This window comes from Dama dama, chromosome 1 (genome assembly GCF_033118175.1).
Source record: "Dama dama isolate Ldn47 chromosome 1, ASM3311817v1, whole genome shotgun sequence".
Classification (NCBI taxonomy): Eukaryota; Metazoa; Chordata; class Mammalia; order Artiodactyla; family Cervidae; genus Dama; species Dama dama.
This window is the reverse complement of record NC_083681.1, coordinates 60,997,265-61,018,103: the sequence shown is the minus strand read 5'-3', so window position 1 is coordinate 61,018,103 and position 20,839 is coordinate 60,997,265. Positions and strand designations below refer to the sequence as shown.

The 20,839-nt window shown below is 36.9% G+C and overlaps 2 protein-coding genes across 9 annotated transcripts in view; one reads left to right on the top strand and one right to left on the bottom strand.

Moving 5' to 3' along the window:
- Positions 1-4,710, top strand: part of IMMP1L (inner mitochondrial membrane peptidase subunit 1) — a 71,388-nt gene extending 66,678 nt beyond the window's left edge. For all 5 annotated transcript variants that reach the window (XM_061151276.1, XM_061151292.1, XM_061151284.1 and 2 more), the window contains 2 exons: positions 3,631-3,741; positions 4,546-4,710. In XM_061151276.1, the coding sequence (XP_061007259.1) occupies positions 3,631-3,741; positions 4,546-4,614 (180 nt within the window). In that variant the 3' untranslated portion in view covers positions 4,615-4,710. The remainder of the gene's footprint in view (positions 1-3,630; positions 3,742-4,545) is intronic.
- An 847-nt stretch (positions 4,711-5,557) lies between these two features.
- The window catches only part of DNAJC24 (DnaJ heat shock protein family (Hsp40) member C24), a 71,430-nt gene continuing 56,148 nt past the window's right edge, over positions 5,558-20,839 (bottom strand). For 2 of the 4 annotated variants that reach the window (XM_061151225.1, XM_061151233.1), the window contains exons 4-6: positions 13,343-13,411; positions 9,551-9,676; positions 5,558-5,966 (exon numbers count right to left, since the gene is read on the bottom strand). In XM_061151225.1, coding sequence (XP_061007208.1) covers positions 5,836-5,966; positions 9,551-9,676; positions 13,343-13,411 — 326 coding nt within the window. In that variant the 3' untranslated portion in view covers positions 5,558-5,835. The remainder of the gene's footprint in view (positions 5,967-9,550; positions 9,677-13,342; positions 13,412-20,839) is intronic. The other 2 variants (XM_061151243.1, XM_061151251.1) reach the window with 2 other exon arrangements.

The window sequence follows — 20,839 nt, the reverse complement described above, 5'->3', positions numbered from 1 at the left end:
ACAGAAACACACATACATTGGTGTTGGGAATGTAAAATGGTATTATTTTGGAAAAGCTTAAGGTTAAACATAAACTTAAGACCCAGAAATTCCACCCTTACATATTTACTGGAAAAAAATAGATGTGTATGCATCAGTGTTCATAGTGCTTTATTTGTAATAGCCAAAAATTGTAGGTTACTCAAATATCCATCAACAGGTTCATGGGAAAAAATACTGTGATTTACAATAGGATATTCTCAGAAGGGCTTCCCGGGTGGCTTAGTGGTTAAGAATTCACCTGCCCATGCAGGAGACATGGGTTTGACCCCTGGGGTCAGGAAGATCCCCTGGAGAAGGAAATGGCAACCCACTCCAGTATTCTTGCCTGGACAGGGAAGCCTCGCAAGCTACAGTACATCGGGTCGCAGAGTTGGACACAACTTAGTGACTGAACGACAATACTCAGCAGTAAAAAGAAATGAAAGACTGATACATGTAACATGTATTTAAACATCATTTAAAAACTGCTCAACAAAAGCCAGACATGAAAGTATGTACTGTGCAGTCTTCTTTGTATTAGATTTAGGAACAAGTAAAACTAGTCTCTAGTAACAGGAGACAGATCACTGGTTGCCTAGTATGAAGTATAGGGGTGGGAGGTTGACCTGAAAAGGAGGGAACTTGGCGTGAGAGTAATATTCTACATCTTGATCGTGGTAAGTGCTTACACAAGAGTGCACATTTGTCAAAACTTATAAAATGAGTTCATTTTACTGTAAAGTATATGTCTATAAAATTGATTTTAAAGTGTACACCCTTCAGTTCGGTCGCTCAGTCGTGTCTGACTCTTTGCGACCCCATGAATCGCAGAACACCAGGCCTCCCTGTCCATCAGCAACTCCCAGAGTTTACTCAAACTCATGTCCATCGAGTCGGTGATGCCATCCAGCCATCTCATCCTCTGTCATCCCCTTCTCCTCCTGCCCCCAATCCCTCCCAGCATCAGGGTCTTTTCCAATGAGTCAACTCTTCCTATGAGGTGGCCAAAGTATTAGAGTTTCAGCTTCAGCATCAGACCTTTCAATGAACACCCAGGACTGATCTCGTTTAGGATGGACTGGTTGGATCTCCTTGCAGTCCAAGGGACTCTCAAAGAGTCTTCTCCAACATCACAGTTCAAAAGCATCAATTTTTCGGCGCTCAGCTTTCTTCACAGTCCAACTCTCATATCCGTACATGACCACTGGAAAAACCATAGCCTTGACTAGGTGGACCTTTGTTGGCAAAGTAATGTCTCTGCTTTTTAATATGCTGTCTAGGTTGGTCATAACTTTCCTTCCAAGGAGTAAGCATCTTTTAATTTCATGACTGCAATCACCATCTGCAGTGATTTTGGAGCTCAAAAAAATAAAGTCTGACACTGCTTCCACTTAGCCCATATCAAAAATAAGTATGTGTTCCAAAAGTAATTTCAAACATAATGAATTGATAGTGAGTAATTGATAGAGGGGGGTAGGTCAGCAAAGGTGACTGATTTTAAGACTCAAACTTGAAGGTTTCCCTGTTTATAGAGAAGCTCTTATTAAAGGTACCATCAGTGATGAGGTTGCTCCCTTGATTTGTGTACTTTATGCTGCAGCTGCTTAGTCACTTCAGTCATGTCTGACTCTGTGAGACCCCATGGACTGTAGCCTGCCAGGCTCTTCTGTCCATGGGATTCTCCAGGCAAGAGTACTGGAGTGGGTTGCCATGCCCTTCTCCAAAGGGATCTTCCCAACCCAGGGATTGAACTCAGGTCTCCCCCATTGCAGGCAGACTTTACCATTTGAGCTACCTGGGAAGCCCACATATACTATTTCAAGATACACTATTTTTCTGTTTTCATCTGTGACCTGAAATGTACTCATTTTTCTATTTGAGCAGCCTTACGCTTCACTGCACATAAATCAACTTCTTAATAGGTAGGAACTAACTTTGCTATTGGCCCTAGAACCTATGGTAGTTCCCCCAGTAGGAGTTAATGATCTTACAATATCTGATATTCTTTCAAAACACTTTTATTCTTTCTCTTCAAATAGATTTGACATTTAAGTGTATCTAAATGAAAATATTTAGCTTGACTCATTTGGGGCTAATATTTCTACATAAGACATTCCAAAATTATATCTGATGTAAAATGTACTTCTTATTTTACATGCTGGTACAAATTAATTTTTCCAAAAGTTAAAATTCAGAGGTGATGGCAGGGGAGGTGGGGGAGAAATGAAATAGGCAGATCACAGAAGATTTGGACGGCAGTGAAAATATTCTGTGTAATACTGTAGTAGGGGATCCATGTTGTACACTTGTCCAAATTCACAGAGTGTACAACACCAAGAGTGAACCCTAAGTAAACTATGGGACTCTGGATGATTATGATGGTAGTGTGAGTTCGCCAGGTCTAACAAATATGCCACTCTAGTGGGGGATGTCAGTAATAGAAGGCCATGCATGTGTGAGGGTGGGAGGCATATGGGAAATCGTACCTTTCTCTCATGTGGCAAACCTAAAACTGCTCTAAAAGATGGTCTTTGAAAAAAAATTGTGACATTTAAAAGATTTCTTACTAAATCTTACTAAATCATTTCTTACTAAACCTAATAGGACTATTTTTCTTCACATAAGGTTCCCAAGTAATAATCAGTAAAAAAAAAATAGCGAAAATTAATTCCTTCCCAACAGATTGTTTTGGCTAGTCAGTAATTCAACTTTCTTGGGTAACAACAACTATAAAAAAAGAAACTTTAAAATACAATTTTAAAAACAGAATTGCTGGAGAGTAATTTTTAAAGTTTCTATGGAGCAGACATTAGTAGGCATTTGTCTCATATCACAGAGCACATTTTTTTACAGTAACATGTTCTAAATATGCTTATGATTGTCATTGAGTAAAAATTTAAATTTATATTATTTACCAGTTAATACACAGGCCATATATAAGATCTTTTCATTTAGTAGAGGGTCACCATCATTAATTTCACAACTGATGATTTTATAATAGGTCTTTCTAGTTCTTGATGGTCATTATTGAAGTATATAAAACATTGAAGATATGGCCTGTACAAAGGCAGAACAAGGATCTTAATTAGAATTCTGACAAGCCCACTCCAATAAAATGATGAGATTATTTGTAATTGATGTCACAATCAATTACCACTTAGTTCATCATGAACATTCTAATAGGTCTGGCCTTGGTCTTGGCCCCAGGATGTTGCTGAGTGAGTGGCTGCCCTGCTTATGCTGTTACTGAGACGGGGGGCACATTTTCAGCCAGCATCCTAATGACCTCTTTTGAAGTCTGTTAAATTAATGACCCTGTCACACTGTTTTGATCTCTCATAACCTCAGTTTGGGGTTTGTATAACAAATTAATGTTTGGGAACCATGTGGCAAAAGAGATAGGTCTTTTTAAAAGTTGAAATATTAATACTACTTACTAATATTTAGTAAAATTTATTTTGCCAGAGATAATAGCAAAAGTGCAAACCATAGGGTCTGACTATATTTTACAAAAGAACTTTGTTCCTTGCTACCTCCAAAAGACATAATTTTTTAATTCATAGCATCCATATTTGTTTTGAAACGGGGTGCTTTCTTCTCTAATTCTAGGTGCCAAAGGGTCATGTTTGGTTAGAAGGTGATAATCTACAGAATTCTACAGATTCCAGGTACTATGGACCTGTTCCATATGGACTAATAAGAGGACGAATCTTCCTTAAGGTACTACTGTTTTCTGCTTAAAATGCAGGCTTGCTTTTCTGAGCTGGGGAAAAAAACAAACAAAAAAACCCAATTTCTTTCAAATGATCTTTGAAATCTTTAGGCTGTTACAATGACTACACCTTAGGAACATGTTAACCTTCATAGCTATAATAAACATTACCACTCCCCCATTATGACAGGTAACTGAGGATATTTTTGTTTGAATAACAAAGTTCAAATTACTTTAGTGGTAGCATAAGAAGCTTTTAACTTTCCAAAATTTAATTTTCTCTCATACAACTTTTCCAACCATATTCATGCCCAGGGCACGTATTAATATGCATTTGCAGAAGAGCAGTCTAGAGTCCGGCTAGCTGGGATGCAGGGATGTCCCAGTTGTTAGTAAGAGTCATGTGCCTTGCTGTAGTAAGTCACTGAGTCAGAGTAGAGATTATTGTTATTGTTGGCCTTTCCATTTTGTCACAGGGAGAAAAACAGACATGAGTACTTGGTGCTGTTGGATAATTTACAGGATTTTTTACACTTAAGCAGATGTTATACTCAAGTACTTAGGCTTACAGTTAATTTTGACAGTAGTGAAAGAAAATACACACAAACATATTATTTCTTATATAATGTTTGAATGTTCCACATTTTAGGTTTTAAATATGTACACAAATACAGGTTTACTTTCTACAGTGTTATTTTGATGTGGGAAATTTGTTCTTGATTGTAGAATAAGGAGAAAGGGATGACAAGGGAAATATGATGATGCTATAACATTGCTTTACTAATTGTCTTCAATCACATTTGACTTTACAGATTTGGCCTCTGAATGATTTTGGATTTCTACGTGACAGCCCTAATGGTCACAGATTCTCTGATGAGTAGCAAACATTTATTCTTTTCATTTGATTATTGTCTTTGTTCAAATGAGTTTACTGTCACTAAAACCATGTACTTACTAATAAACTATTTGTTATTCAATTTGTTATTTTTAATTGTTAAAAATAAAGAATAAGCACCACACACTCTGGAAGCTATATTGTTCAAAATATATGGATAAAAATATAATCCAAAATAAGTCATCTAAATTTAGATATGAAAGTATTTTTAGGGAAAACCTAGAACAACCTCACTTTCAAATTTTTGGTTGTATAGGTATAATGAAAATAATTTACTCCTCTTGAGTATGCCTCATACTTTAGCTACATTTACAAGGTCGAGTAGTAACTAGTCTTATTAAGTTCAAACCAATAATAAATACCAAGAGTTTAACCTAATAAAAAGCTGCTAAGTCACATGCTTGGCTCAGTCATTTGAAATTAAGGAACAAAGTTTCAGTGATCCCATAAAAGATTTCTTAAAAATTTTTTTAAATGAGTTCTGACTTACTCTGTACATAGAATAGTAAATATACAGAAAATCAAAGTCTTTATAGTTAGCTGTAATCAATATCAACACATTTAAAAAGTCCATTTCATCACACCAGCAACACAACAGTCACGTTTTCTGACTCCAGGGCTATCCTTCTTTCTACAGTTGCCATTTCCCTTTATTAACTTTGAAATAACCTAATGAATATCCATATTCAGCTTTCATCATGGGGAAGCTAGGCTTACATGTTATTCACAAGGATTCTAACTTAATTCTAATGACCTGAGATTTGAGAGCGTTGAATAAAAGGCGTATTACTTTAGCAGCTAGATATATCACGTTACTTCAAAAACATAGCAACTAGAAGAGAATATGATGATTCTATGACCCATTAAAAGAGACATACACAAAGAAAGGAAAATTTTTACTTTGTACCAACAGGAAAATGAACCAATAATAAAGTTTTCAGGTGGGAATTTATTTAATATAAATTTAAATTCAAGACCCCTTTCTTGCAATCTATAAACACATATGAATCATGAAATTAATTTTCTCTTAATCCAGGTGGCCTCTGCTTGACAGTCTTATCTTTTCTCTGTAAAAACAGAGCTGACAAAAAAAAGAAATCCTTTTTTTTTTAATTCAGCTTTATACATTTGCTTGAATGGACAAGGGTGGAGTGGCCTCTCCTCCATGTGTCTGAATACACTAAAGAATTCCACTTAGTGAACAATCTCAGCGATAATGAAGGAGTTCGATAATTAGTGAACATGTATCACAAGAAATCAGTGTAACTTCTTCTGCTTCATCCTTTGAAACACTGTATTTTCCACCACATCGACAGCTCAGAGAAAAGGAATGATCATCTGCAAAGAAAGTAAAAGACACTTACATGTAAATACATGTAAATTAACAATCTTTTTAAAAAGTGCAACTATTCCACAAAAAATGCAAAATAAAAGATCTGTCAATATAAAATATATTTAAATGAAAACCTGGAAAAATATCTTGTATAGGGGCAGTGCTTCTAAAAATTAGTTACTAAAAGATCATTATCAAAAAAAAAAAAAAAAAAAAAGATCATTATCTGTGGAGGAGAAGGATGGAAACTATGAAACGCTAGGCCAAAAATCTCATGGGGGAGAGGAGATGCTCAAAAGTGATCAATGAAATTTATTTGAAGTCTTAAGTTTCTTTAAGATTCATAGAAATTTTATATTCTTCTTAACAGTGTTTGTCTAAAATATTACTGTGAAGGAAAAAGAAATAGTACTACTTGTCTTATTGTCAAGGAGCATCCCTTTGCCTGCAGTATATCATTTCAGAAAAAACTGCTGAATTCAGCAGATTGCTGTCTCTTCTGGTATCACACTATTTCAAGAATTCTGATTAAAATATTAGGTTGGTGCAAGGTTGATATTGGAATACATTCTAAATGTGGTCATCATTTTAATGCACACTTCTCACTTTTATGTTTTTTTGCTAATGAATAATTACTTGCTATTTTATATTTATTTTGGACTAGGGAAATGATGTTAGACAAGAAGCAAATCTGAGTTCAAAATGAGTCGTAAAGCAGTGGAGACAATTCACAACGTCAACAACGCATTTGGCCCAGGAAGTGCTAACAAATGTACAGTGCAGTGGTGGTTCAAGACGTTTTGCAAAGGAGATGAGCGCCTTGAAGATGAGCGTAGTGACTGGCCATCGGAAGCTGACAATTACCAACTGAGAGCCATCATCCAAATTGATCCTCTTACAACTACAGGAGAAGTTGCTGAAGAACTCAACGTTGACCATTCTACAGTCATTCAGCATTTGAAGCAAACTGGAAAGGTGAAAAAGCTTGAAAAGTGGATGCCTCATGGCATATGAAAAAATCGTTTTGAAGTGTCATCTTTTATTCTACACAACAATGAACCATTTCTTGATCGGACTGTGATGTGAGATGAATAGTGGATTTTGTACAACAACCAGTGATGACCAGCTCAGTGGCTGGACCAAGAAGAAGCTCCAAAGCACTTCCCAAAGCCAAACTTGCACCAAAGAAAAAAAAAAGTCCTTTGTCACTGTTTGGTGGTCTGCTGCCAGTCTGATTGCAGCTTTCTGAATCCCAGCAAAACCATTACATCTGAGAGGTATGCTCAGCAAATCGAGATGCACTGAAAACTGCAGCAATTGCAGCCAGCATTGGTCAAAAGAATGGGCCCAATTCTTCTCCACACCACCACCTGACGGCACCATCACACATCCAGCCTTTCAGAAGTTGGATGAATTGGGCTATGAAGTTATGCCTCATCCACCCTATTCACCTGACCTCTTGTCAACCAACTACCACTTCTTCAAGGATCTCGACAACTTTTTGCAGGGAAAATGCTTCCACAACCAGCAGGATGCAGAAAATGCTTTCCAAGAGTTCGTTGAATCCTGAAGCACGGATTTTTTTTTTTTTTTGAAGCACGGATTTTTATGCTATGGGAATAAACAAGCATTTCTCATTGGCAAAAAATGTGTTGACTGTAATGGTTCCTGTTTTGATTAATAAGGACATATTTTAGCTTGGTTATAATGATTTTAAGTCCATGACCTGAAACTATAATTACATTTGTAGCAACCTAACATATAAACATACACTATGGTGTTCTTTCTGTGGGGGCTATGTGTGTGTGCCTGTTTGTTTGGTGTTTACAAATGATGAAAGAACCAAAAGGATAATCACTGAAGTGAGATGCCCAAAGGAGGCAACATTTTGCCTACTAATGGTGATAATTTTATAAGTCTGTCATCTTCCTGGTAAGTTGAAATACTTGTTTCTTTTACCAGAAAGAATCTCTGATCCACTGGTTATTTCATTTTACTGTCACTGAAAAATAATTACTGATCATATTATTTAATTAGCATCATGAAAAAATTAGGGATAAATGAACTAAATCTCTAAAGATACTTCTTATAATCAAATATCTTCAGTTCAGTTCAGTCGGCTCAGTCATGCCTGACTCTTTGCGACCCCATTGGACTGCAGCACGCCAGGCCTCCCTGTCCATCACCAATTCCTGGAGTCTACCCAAAACCATGTCCACTGAGTCAGTGATACCATCCAACCATCTCATCCTCTGTTGTCCCCTTCTCCTCCCACCCTCAATCTTTCCCAGCATCAGGGTCTTTTCCAATGAGTCAGCTCTTCACATCAGGTGGCCAAAGTATTGGAGTTTCAGCTTCAACATTAGTCCTTTCAATGAACACCCAGGACTGATCTCCTTTAGGATGGACTGGTTGGATCTCCTTGCAGTCCAAGGGACTCCCAAGAGTCTTCTCCAACACCACAGTTCAGAAGCATCAATTCTTCAGTGCTCAGCTTTCTTTATAGTCCAACTCACATCCATACATGACCACTGGAAAAACCATAGCCTTGACCAGAAGGGCCTTTGCTGGCAAAGTAATGTCTCTGCTTTTTAACATGCTGTCTAGGTTGGTCATAACTTTCCTTCCAAGGAGTAAGCATCTTTTAGTTTCATGGCTGCAATCACCATTTGCAGTGATTTTGGAGCCCAAAAAAATAAAGTCAGCCACTGTTTCCACTGTTTTCCCATCTATTTGCCATGATGTGATGGGACTGGATGCCATGATCTTAGTTTTCTGAATGTTGAGCTTTAAGCCAACTTTTTCACTTTCCTCTTTCACTTTCATCAAGAGGCTCTTTAGTTCTTCACTTTCTGCCATAAGGGTGATGTCATCTGCATATCTGACGTTATTGATATTTCTCCTGGAAATCTTGATTCCAGTTTGTGCTTCCTCCAGCCCAGCGTTTCTCATGATGTACTTTGCATATAAGTAATTAAATAAGCAGGGTGACAATATACAGCCTTCCTATTTGGAACCAAATAATCTTCATTCAATCCCATAACTTCATTTTTTAACATCTAGATCTCATCATATGCCATGAAAAGAAAAAGAAAAAAAATTCAGCTGCTTTGTATTTATTCTCTAACCAAGTTTGGTCTTGGGAAAACAATCAACTAAATAAGCCAACTTTACATGTTTCTTTTATCAGTAAATGTTAGTCACTCAGTTGTGGTCTGACTCGGCAACCCCATGGACTATAGCCGGCCAGGCTTCTCTGTCCATGGGATTCTTCAGGCAAGATCCTGACCCATGGATCGAACCTGGGTCTCCTGGATTGCAGGCAGATTCTTTACCACTGAGCCACCAGGGAAGCCCATTAAAGAGGAGAGCAGCTTATAATTTTCTAAGACTTTTCTATGCTGGGCTGTGCTTAATCGCTCAGTCATGTCCAACTCTGCAATCCCATGGACTGCAGCCCGCCAGGTTCCTCTGTCCATGGAGATTCTCTAGGTAGGAATACTGGAGTGGGTTGCGATGCCCTCCTCAGGGGATCTTCCCAACCGAGGGATTGGACCCACGTCTCCAGCATTGCAGGATGACTCTTTACCATCTGAGCCACCAGGGAAGCCCAAGAATACTGGCATGGACAGCCTATCCCTTCTCCAGGGGATCTTCTCAACCCAGGAATTGAACTGGGATCTCATTACAGGCGGATTCTTTACCAGCTGAGCTACTAGGGAAGGAAAGGAAGGAAACATTAATTCACAATGCTGCTTTTCATTTATCACCACAATGTTTTTTTTTTAATCTATAAAGAAAAGTAATTTAATCTTAAATTTTAAAATGCTAACATCCCTCCCTATCTGAGCTAACATACTGTGTAATAGAACATGATTCCAAAGTGAATTGTATTTTTTTTTAATTAAATTGTCTAAAAATGTGCATATTCTAATTATTGGTTTTCTTAAATCTCCCTCTTGTTTTTTCAGCACCTCAATGAACACTGAGAAACACCGTGAGGTGACTTGTGCTTAGTAAATGATGCAGAGGCCACCATGGGCGACTGTGGAGTTTTGTCATAGATGACTCCAAATGTTAACTTACATCTTGTTAACTTTCTTCTTAAATTATTCTACTATCACTTAACAAAGTGTTATCTTCACAGAAATCATAATTTTAAATATACTGAATGAAGATAAAACATACAAGTTGTATATAACACACTTACTGTAAAGGCAATGGCTAACTTCATTCTCTCAAGTTCTTCAGGTATGCCTCAATTTTAAGCATCATAAAATGCATCATTTCCTACTGTTCTTTGGACCAAGAAGTTAATAGTTTGGCTATGATTATCATGTAGGATTTCATCCACTTTTCTCCTGTTCTGGATCTTTACCTTCCAAGGTTATTCTGAAAACAACCATGAAGGCACATCATCAACTGATTTTTTACTACTTCAGTTGATCACACTTTTTATTTAATTTCATCTGCCGAGACTGCGCTTTGTAATTGCAAATAACAATTCAAAATCACAAATTCAATTGCAAAACTCACATGACCAGTTTTTAAATATTCCTGCAAAAATAATGGCTTCATGCAGCTCTTGCCTAGGATTTTCTCTCATAAGGATAAGGATTATTTCTATCTTTACAATGATTTAAAAAAACCTTAATGTAAATAAGTATCTAAGAACAGTCTATGCTTTTAAGATTAACTGTAGCTGCTTCTAACTGATTCCACTGGCTGTAGCTGGGATGCTTCTATGTTCTTCACTGCCAGGGAATGTACTATACTTTGAAAGTGCAGTGAAAGTGAAGTCGCTCAGTCATGTCCGAGTCTTTGCGACCCCATGGCCTGTAGCCTACCAGGCTTCTCCGTCCATGGGATTTTCCAGGCAAGAAGACTGGAGTGGGTTACTATTTGCTTCTCCAGGAGATCTTCCCGACCCAGGGACTGAACCCGGGTCTCCCGCACTGTAGGCAGATGCTTTACCGTCTGAGCCACCAGGAAAGTCTTACTATACTTTAGGGGATCCCAAAGACAGCAACATTTATGGTAATTCTTGATGATTTAATGTTGTACATGTCCTTCAGCATCTTGGTATTTTCATTTGTTATTAAAAATCCCACATATCTGCTGACTGAACAGATGCTTGAACAACACTAATCCATAGCCTTAATTTAAAATAAAATTAATTATATTTTAAAATTTTACTGAAGTAAAAATTAAAAAAAAAACAGTTTTCCCTATTTTCATAGTATCAGGAATTATTAGTAAATAAAACATACTAGTCACATGAAATACAACAAGAACTAATTTGTTCAATAAGAGATTAAACACATACAGATTGATAAACTGGTAATACTGTATCTTCAAAAAATACTGTTTAGCTGGGTAGATCTCCCTGATAAATAACATTTTCTAATCTGTCCCTTTTACAAACCAGCAGTGAAACCAGTATCACTGGTGTATTTTATTTTCACAGCCCAGCGGCTCTTCCTGTTTACTCTGATGACACTATCATAAACCCTGGGAGCCCTGTTACGGAAAACCTCAAGTCTTCCAATATTCACTGCAAGTAAGAATCTCTACTTAGGATTTACATTTGGCAGCTGAGGCACAGAGTGGCTCATAAACAAAAACATGATTCCCCTTGTAAGTCAATACAGCTTGAGACTCAACTTCCTAAGAGCACTAAGTTGAGAATTTGCCATTAAAAAATATCCCAGTAAACTTGGTTTTGGAAAGGACAGGCTGTTTATCTTCTATTTATCCACAGTTACTAATAAATTTTTATAGATTCCTAGGAATTTGTACTCCAGGGTGAATAGTAAAGTTATAGGATTAAGAGTATATAAATATTTTAGAGGGGCTTCCCAGGTGGCTCAGTGGTAAAGAATCCACCTGCCAATGCAGAAGATGAAGGTTTGATTGCTGGGTCAGGAATATCTTTTCTAGGAGGAAATGGCAACCCACTCCAGTATTCTTGCCTGGAAAATTGCATGGACAGAAGAGCCTGGTGTGCTACAGTCGATGGGGCTGCAAAGAGCTGGACATGACGAGTGACTGAGCACACACAAATGCACAAAAATTCTAGAATACAGTAAGATTTCTTCATTTGTCCAGAGAAACGTGGAAGTGTGGTATTCATGGCTTTCACTTTTAAAAATGGGAACTGAATAAAATTTCACCAGAGCAATTCACAGAAGTAATCAGAGAATGAAAAGTTAGATTTAAGTTTTTAAACTCTATTAACGGGGAAGGAGAAAAAGACATGACTCGTGGTTGGTAAAAAGGAGTGACAGATTTTTCTTTTCCACCTAAGACACAATCAAAAAGGAAGGATAAACATAAAGCTCCAAAATTCCTGTTCTGACAGTTTATGATTCCATATAAAGAAACAAAAATAAACATTTGTGTTGTTCATTCACTAAGTTGTGTCTGACTTCGCAAGCTCACAGACTGCAGCATGCCAGGTTCTTCTGTCCTCTGCTATCTCTTGGAGTTTGCTCAAATCCATGTCCACTGAGTCGGTGATGCTCTCTAACCATCTCCTCCTCTGCCACTCCCTTCTACTTTGCCTTTAATCTTTCTCAGAATCAGGGTCTTTTCCAATGAGCTGGCTCTTCACATCAGGTGGCCACTGTATTAGAGCTTCAATATCAGTCCTTCCGATGAATATTAAGGGTTGATTTCCTATAGAATTTACTGGTTTGATCTCCTTGCCGTCCAAAGGACTCTCAAGAGTCTTCTAATTCAAAAGCACCAATTTTTCGGCACTCAGCCTTCTTAATGGTTTAACTCTGACATCTACATGACTACAGGGAAAACCATAACTTTGACTATACAGACCTCTGTCGGCAAAGTGAAGTCTTTGCTTTTTAATATACTGTCTAGGTTTGTCATAGTTTCCTTCTAAAGAGCGAGTGTCTTAATTTCATGGCTGCAGTCACCATCTGCAGTGATTTTGGAGCCCAATAACATAAAATCTGTCACTGCTACCACTTTTTCCCCTTCTATACATACGCTAATAGAAATTCATCTCAAGTGTCAACATAGGATGGAAGAAATTACCTCTTTGACTTTATTTTCCCTCTTACACAGATGGAGAGTAAACCAAACATCAAAGTAGTTTAAAAAAGAAATCCATATGAAACCTTAAGTACCTAACATCTAATTAGGACAGAAAAATAACTGGGAATGAATGAGTCACAGAGGGGGACACCAATAACTGAAGTTTAGAATGAAACAAAAATATTCCAAACAAAAACACCCACATATATGTAAAAAGCCAAGCTGTTATTTCTTTTTAAGATTTCTAAACATCCTATGAAGTTGTTTCATACAAAGTTCCTAATATTTTTCCTGACTGTAATCAAGAGAAAAAAATAATTCCAACCTTCATTCCAAGACATTTCTTCAAGATATATTTGAGCATCTACTGGTCCCATATTTCTTAGATCATCTTCTGTAAAATATAGAATGAGATACTTTCTTTTGATATTTAAGTTATAACCATGAAGAATGCTAAGAAGGCAACTCCAGCCTGGTCACTGCAATTCTAATTTTAAAATTTAGCTTACTACTTTTGATACCAATTTTAAAGCTACCTGACTTCAGCTGACAAAAAAAAAATCCAGAACATCTTGTAAATGCCAATTTTCATAAGTATGCAATAAGTAAAACCATGAAGTTTGTTTTGATGACTCTGTAATCAACTAATGAACTGCATTTTGTAGGGGAAAATTTTCAGATAAACTACCTGTGTGACCAAGGAGGACAATATGGAGCCAGGTAAAAATTATTTGAACCTTAATTATATTTTACTAGTTGTCAGACCTTAAGTATTTCAGATTATCTCTCATCTTCTTTATGAGGGTTGCTCTGGATTGAATTATGTCCCATCCCCCAAATTCTTATGTTGAAGCCCTAACTTCCAACATTACCATATTTGGAAATAAGGCCTTTAGGAGATAATTAAGGTGAAATGAGGTCAGAAGACTGAGGTCCTAATCTGGTAGAACTGATGGCCTTACAAGAGGAGGAAGAGAGAGGTCTCTCTCCACTCACATGCACAAAGGAAAGTATGAAGACACAGCAAGAAAGTGATCCTCTGCCAGCCAGAAAGAGACCTGACCAAGATCCTTATCAACTGGAACCTCAATCTTGGACTTTTCTGCCTCCAGAACTGTGAGAAACAAATTTCTGTTGTTTAAGCCACGTGGTCTATGGAATTTTGTTACGTCAGACATATTTTTTTATGCCTTTCAATCAACTGAGATCAGGCTAAAAGTTTTTTAAAGAATAAGGTTCTAATCAAATGTAAGTGGCTATTGGTCATCTGATTTTTATTTGCTCACAAGACAGTGACGGGTAACTTACAAGTAAAATTATTTTAAAATATGTCAGTAACCATGCAACACAACCTTTCTGTGTTGATGTTCCACTGCTGTTTTCTGGGCCAGAGTTTTCCCTGCAGATGGAAAGTCCAAAGAAACCTGGGGTTCCACCTTAGTAGGAATTTAGTAGGAATGGTCTAGGTAGTATAAGCATGCACTCTTGCTTAAAACAAGTGTACTTTAGGACAAAGAAAACAACTACAGATGAGAAGAACTTGTCTTTGTTTTTAAAGGCATGCTATACTTCGTGTATGCTTGTACTGCTCTTCTAGAAGTCAGTGCTTAAAAGACACTACTGAAGTCCACCCCTCCACCCCAATGAAATTTTCTGTAGCTGTCTCACTAGTCGCTTGTTCACTTGCTGAGAATGCTTCCTTTTGTTCCGTTATGTGAATGCCTGCAATTTAATTATATTTAATAACTGCCTGTTCAAAATTTATTGGTGAGTTACACAATTTTAAAATAGATGAAAAGATTTTACAATATTTTGAACTCACCATGGTTTTCTATTAAGGTGTGTCAAATATTATATCACTTCATGTTTACTGGCTACCAACACTCTATTAAAGTGTCCTAAAACTCAAAGATAAAGACTTTTGCAAAGTGACCAAGGGGTGGTTCTTCCATCTTTGTGTGTCCACTTAATAGCCTATCCAAAGTATATCAGTATGCAAGGTCATTTCTGAAGAAACCAATTTAATTTCCACATTCTGTATAAGTTTACTTGGCCACAGGTTATTCAGTATTCTAAATTAAAGAGAAAATTTTTGCCTATAAGTCTCATGGATTTTATCATGTTTCAATTTCTTACTCGAAGGACCAAGAAAATTTACTTGAATGCAGAAATGAAACACTGTTTTAGAACTGAAGAATGGCTGTAACTGGTACTTAATAGGGCTTGGTTAGGGAGAAGACAGGTATAAATAATTTACAATCAAGTTGCCTGTATTCCAGGGTATCTTATAGATAGATATGTTAAGTAATGCTGAAATCAGAGGAAATCAGACCAGAGATGATGACAAGATGAATAAACCTTAATCGAACCTATCTTGGACATCTGTAATACATTAATTGTACAAAAAGACAATCCATCCATAGTTATTCATTATGCCATTTTATTTTAAAAATAATTAATGAGACATAAGTGGCAAATGTAACTGTTGAGCAAGTCAGGTTTGTATTGTTCTGCTTCTCTACAAGGAAGCCACTGTTATTATCACGTAGTTACTATTTCATGTGGGAACCCTTTCTATTATTCCACCTACTCAAAAAAAGTGGCTTTTACATTTTCATTATTTTTTTTAATTCTTTCTGCACAGGAATTTTAGCTAAGTACTTAGTTGAAATATCGGTTTAGACCACATCTCATGGTAAAGGGAAAGAAAATAAAACACAAAAATGGTTAGCACTTTACCCAAGGTCAGAATTAAAAGGAGTCTTTAAAACATTCTCCTGTTCTATGGCCATCTAAACATTTATATATCGACCTGATTATTCAATACTATGTGCACATAATCCAAGTTTTGTGGGGATTCTGGTTTGAAAGATCAGTATCTGAGACAAGGGAAAACACAGGCTTCCCCTGCAATCAAAGTAGTGTGTTCCTATGAAAGCTTTTGTAAGCCAAGGTGGGAAAAGCAAGGAAGCAATTACCTGAAGACACATCTTCCTAATGGATGCACAAAATAATTCCAGATAAAGCACAGATGCTCACAGATCCAGTTCAGAGCTATGGTGGCTTGGTGCTGAAGGTACAACAGTTCCCGAAGTGGGTGGGGAACAGAGTTTGGTGGTGCCCCTGCGGCCGCTCGGGGCTCAGGGTGCATGCGACCTCTATGAGGGGCTCACAGAAAAGCAAATGTTGAACATTATTTTCATTTTTCACCTTTTTTCGTAAAAGTGAACACCCTCTTTATTTCCATTAAATGAAGGTTTACTCTCATGAAAGAAAAATGGCATAAAGTGAATTTTTGTGAAGTGGAGGGTACCTGCAACTGTTTGATTTCCATATCATGTGAAATTTTACAGGCAAAACTATCCTGTGATGTTAGACGTGGGAAAGTGAGCAGTGGTTGGAAGGAGTCACAAGGGCCTTCTGGGGGTCCTGGTTTATTAGATGGATGTGTTTACTTTGAAAATTCATCAAACTGTATACTTAGGACTGGCGCATTTCTCAGTAGGATGATATACTTGAATAAACTTTTAAGTAGTATGTTAGAACTCTAATGTCTATATTTTAAAATAGAAATAAGGAGAGAAAAATTAGGGGAAAGAAGTAAAGAGCTCCATAAGAAACTGTGTATCCTTTGAAAGGACCATAATCTACAACTTCTGAAAAAGGTTGCGGATGATTAAGTCAGAGGAAAACTGGATCCCTGGAGAACTGTATAATGAGCAGAGGGGGTACACAGAAGGAAAAGGTGAATCTAAATGCAGGGGGGTGGGGGTAGGGGTGGGAGGGAGGAGATCACGATCTTTTGTTAAGAGGCAGGTGTCCAGGGAATGGGGCAACAGTACCCCCCCCCCCCCACTAGGATTACAATGAAGGAGCACAAACAAATCAATGTTTTTTTTTCCTTTTTAAACAATGATCTCTGCCTGTCCACCACTGTAGTTATAATTAGAAAACCTAATTCCTCCCTAGCCCTTAAAGTAACTCACTGGAACCCTGTAATTAGCTTTGATTATTATCTACTAATCATGCATTGTATCTACCAAAGATGTAAGCTTGTTTTCTTTTGAGTTTTACATATTATAAATGTTTTTGCTCATTACAATGAAATATTGTAATAGGAATCTGAAAATGTAAACTCCATCTCAAAGTTCTCCTTCATATGATACTACTAAAAATGTTGAGAAAACAGAAACTGACTTAGAAAGAGATTTAATTAAATAAACAGACAGATCCAAGACTTTAATCTGGAATCTGGAAACATGGTAATAACTTAAAAAAACAAAATGACAAACAGTCTTTTGGAAAGAAGACACATTGCCTGGCATTTGGTGAACTCCATCTTGAGTCCAGTGACACTACGTGATTCCAAATTCTTTTGAAGTGAATGGGTTCAGCTTTTTCTAAGGTATACAGGAACATTAAGGTCTGTTCAAACCCAGTGCTGTGCTGACAAAGCTTAGGCAAATATGGCGACAAGAAAAACTGCCAGATTTACTTACATGTAGAAAACAGAGTGCTATCATTAAATAGGGATTCCCTACCAATGTAATGATAAAGTCAAATAATTTATGTGCTTACTTGAAAAAGAATCTTTCAACCTTTAGAAGTATAGGCCCTTCTGACCTTGTGTTCTATTGGATTTGTCTGACAACAAGAAGTGAAAGAATTCTGTGGCTCCATTGTCTCAACAGTGGGATCTAAGAAAACACTGGCAGGACTCATCAGAGAGGTTTATGAGCCTGCAATTCAAAGAGATTAAAAGGAAAATCTACGGAGATTCTTTCACACTGAAGAATAACATTAAATAACTATTAGCAGCTTGGTTCAGTAAAGCTTACTAGAGCTCTCGCTGGGTCATTCACAACTTTCTAAAAGAGGAAAGGTTTTTTTCAGCTCCATTTGGGAATCAATAAATATTTCTTACTTCTTACAAGACAATGGAATTCCAGTCCTTTAAAACTTCCTCCTAATGATGGTAAAATTTCTAAAACAGCTCTTTGTTTGCTGCCTAAATAATTACACTTCCTAATCCCGGGAAACCTTTTCTAACTGTAGCTACAATTCAAATAAATAAATAAAATTAAATAAATGACTGCAACAAAAAGCTACCAACAAGAAGAATTTAACTTTATGGATGAGATATCTAAAAATCTCATTCAAGCACTCAACCCAATATGGACCAAAAGATCCAGTCTAAATGTAACTGTGTCCCTACTATTCAAGTATGAGACTGCTGTGTGTTACTCAAGCGCTCCCCAGAACACTCTTTATTTAGCAATTAGTTTACTGTATTTATTTTTATGCCATTTAAAATACTTAAAAGCTTATTTCAAACTGACAGATGCCATCAAGTGTGTTAAATGCAAATAGCAGTATTTTCCTTCAGGTCTAAACTCAGTATCTGGCTGCTTTAAAACCAAATAATTTTAAACAATCACCTCCTTCTTAAAAATAATTTCACTTAAGGGTGTCCTTTTCCCAATGTATTTTCTTAATATTACATCATAAATCTATCAACCATGACAATACTCACCTTTTGTCACATAATTTCACTTAAAAATCATTTTCAAGTTATAGTAAATAACTTGAAGAAAATCTGTTTCTTGCCCTTAACAGTCACTGTTCTTGGAACAGTCTCTGTCTTGGTAAGAGACTCAGAATCAGGCAACGTTTAACTTGAAACCTGCTCATTAAATCATAAAGCTCTATAATTCTTTCTCAGATAAAATTAAAGAGTCACAACTGCAAGGCTTTTGATACTGAAGAAAAACTACACACTTGGGCCTTAATTATGGACTTGAGCTACTGAGCTTTCATAAACTGAATGTACACCTACTGCAAGGAAAGGTACCAAATGAATCCGGAAACTGAATTCCATGTTTCACTACAGAAAGGCAGGACACGGCAGCAGAATGAAGCCTGGCCTCTCACTCTGACCCTTAAATTGCCTCATTCCTCATTATTTGGAACTAAAACAGTAGGTTGTACACACCTATTCAAGACTTGGCAACCCAGCACAGTGATTAAAGTCAAGAGAAGGGCTTTGAGTTTCCCCTCAATCAATTATTAGTTATTGGCCCTTTGTCAAATAACTCTGAGCCTCAGACTCCTTCCCTGGAAAACAGATATTAATATGTTCCTTACAAGCTTGTTAAGCAATGATTAAAAGACAACTGCCACAGTTCTAGTGCTTAACAAATGGCAGCTATTTTAACTCATTATTAACTCCCGATGTTTGTGTCGACCTGTCTGTAACAGAGCGTAGGAAAATGATTCAACCGTTGCACAGTCTGGGGAGCCTTAGGTACCACAGTGTAGGATGGCAGCGACTTTTGACCTTGTCTGGATTCGTAACAGTATTAAGAAGTTTTATGTACTTTACTACCATCAGTACCATTAAAATTGATCCATTATTATCAAAGACATTGTCCAAATAATTATTTAGTCCTTCCAAAGCATCAAACAGAACTAAAAGATAGGAGCCATGGGGGTGGGGAATCAAAATAATTTGTGGATTAAATGAGGTCAGACATAATGACAGTAGATTAGAAAGTCACGGAAAGCTTCTTTCCTGGGGGTGGGGGGTGGTGTGAGCGGAGATAGGACTAGAATCGTACCTTGAACAAAGAACATGCTGTGAAGAAGCAGTAGGGGAGGGTGTTATGAGTAACTACAAACAGCATAAGCAGACGCCTTTGGGAATCTCTAAATGGATGGGGAGAAGATTCACATCAGGTTTGTGATCAGCGATGAGGTTGGAAAGAGTAACTAGGGTCAAACTTAAAAGTTTCTGTCCCATTTAAATTCCAGGTGAATAGGTTGTGTTAGGGAGCGGGTATAGTTATATATGTTCTTAAACAAGAGTGAGAATAAAGAAAGCTCAATCAATCAAAATGAAAATGACTATGGGAGAAAGCCAATTAGCAGCTGTGGAAATAGCCTAAGTGTATGTTATAATCTGGGCATGGACTGCTGTGGTAGCTATGAGAATAAAAAGATCACTTAGAGGAAAAAAAAAGCACACATTAAAGAAGAAATGCCAACATTCATTTTTAACTCATTGGTTATATACTGAGCAAACTAGAAGTAATCAGAGTATAACACGAAGCAAAGATTTCAAGTCTGAGGGTTGAAAACAAGCAATATGAAAGGTGGGCCCAGCCTTGGTTTTGAATCCATTGTTTTCAGTTGGGTCAATTATTCGAGTAGAAATTGGGAAAGAGGTTAAAGACGAGAAACAAACTTCCTAAAACCCCACATTTTCTCTGTTATTAAATTAGAACTTCTGATTGTCGACATATTACAGGAGTATAACTATAGTCTTGCCCAGAGGTTTCTATAGCATTATTTGAAACTAGCCAAATTTTTATTCAAGATCACTGAGAAATTACAAAAACAGTTATTTGTATTCAAATAAAAGTAACAATGTGAACAGTCGCCTTCTTGTCACAAATAAGATGAAGCAAGGGGACCCTCACAGAAAGTTTTATCTATATTATCTTCTCTCTCTGAAGAAATGCCAGTCCCTAACTGTCTAGATGGATTTTCTGCATCACTTCACATACTTAGACTTTTCCCAGAAAGAGTCACCAAAAAAAAAAAAATATGCCCGCTGATGCTTATCTTCAAGTTTTACCTGCAGCACATTTTTATAGCCAATTTTCACATTCCTAAAATCAAATGGAGATACTGATATAACCATAAGTGGAACCTGACTAATACAAGTATTTTATAAGGGTCAGTTTTAGCAAATAATTTACACAAATATCTACTGGCCTTAGGTTATTATTCCAAACAACCCAAATTCACATTTTCTACATTT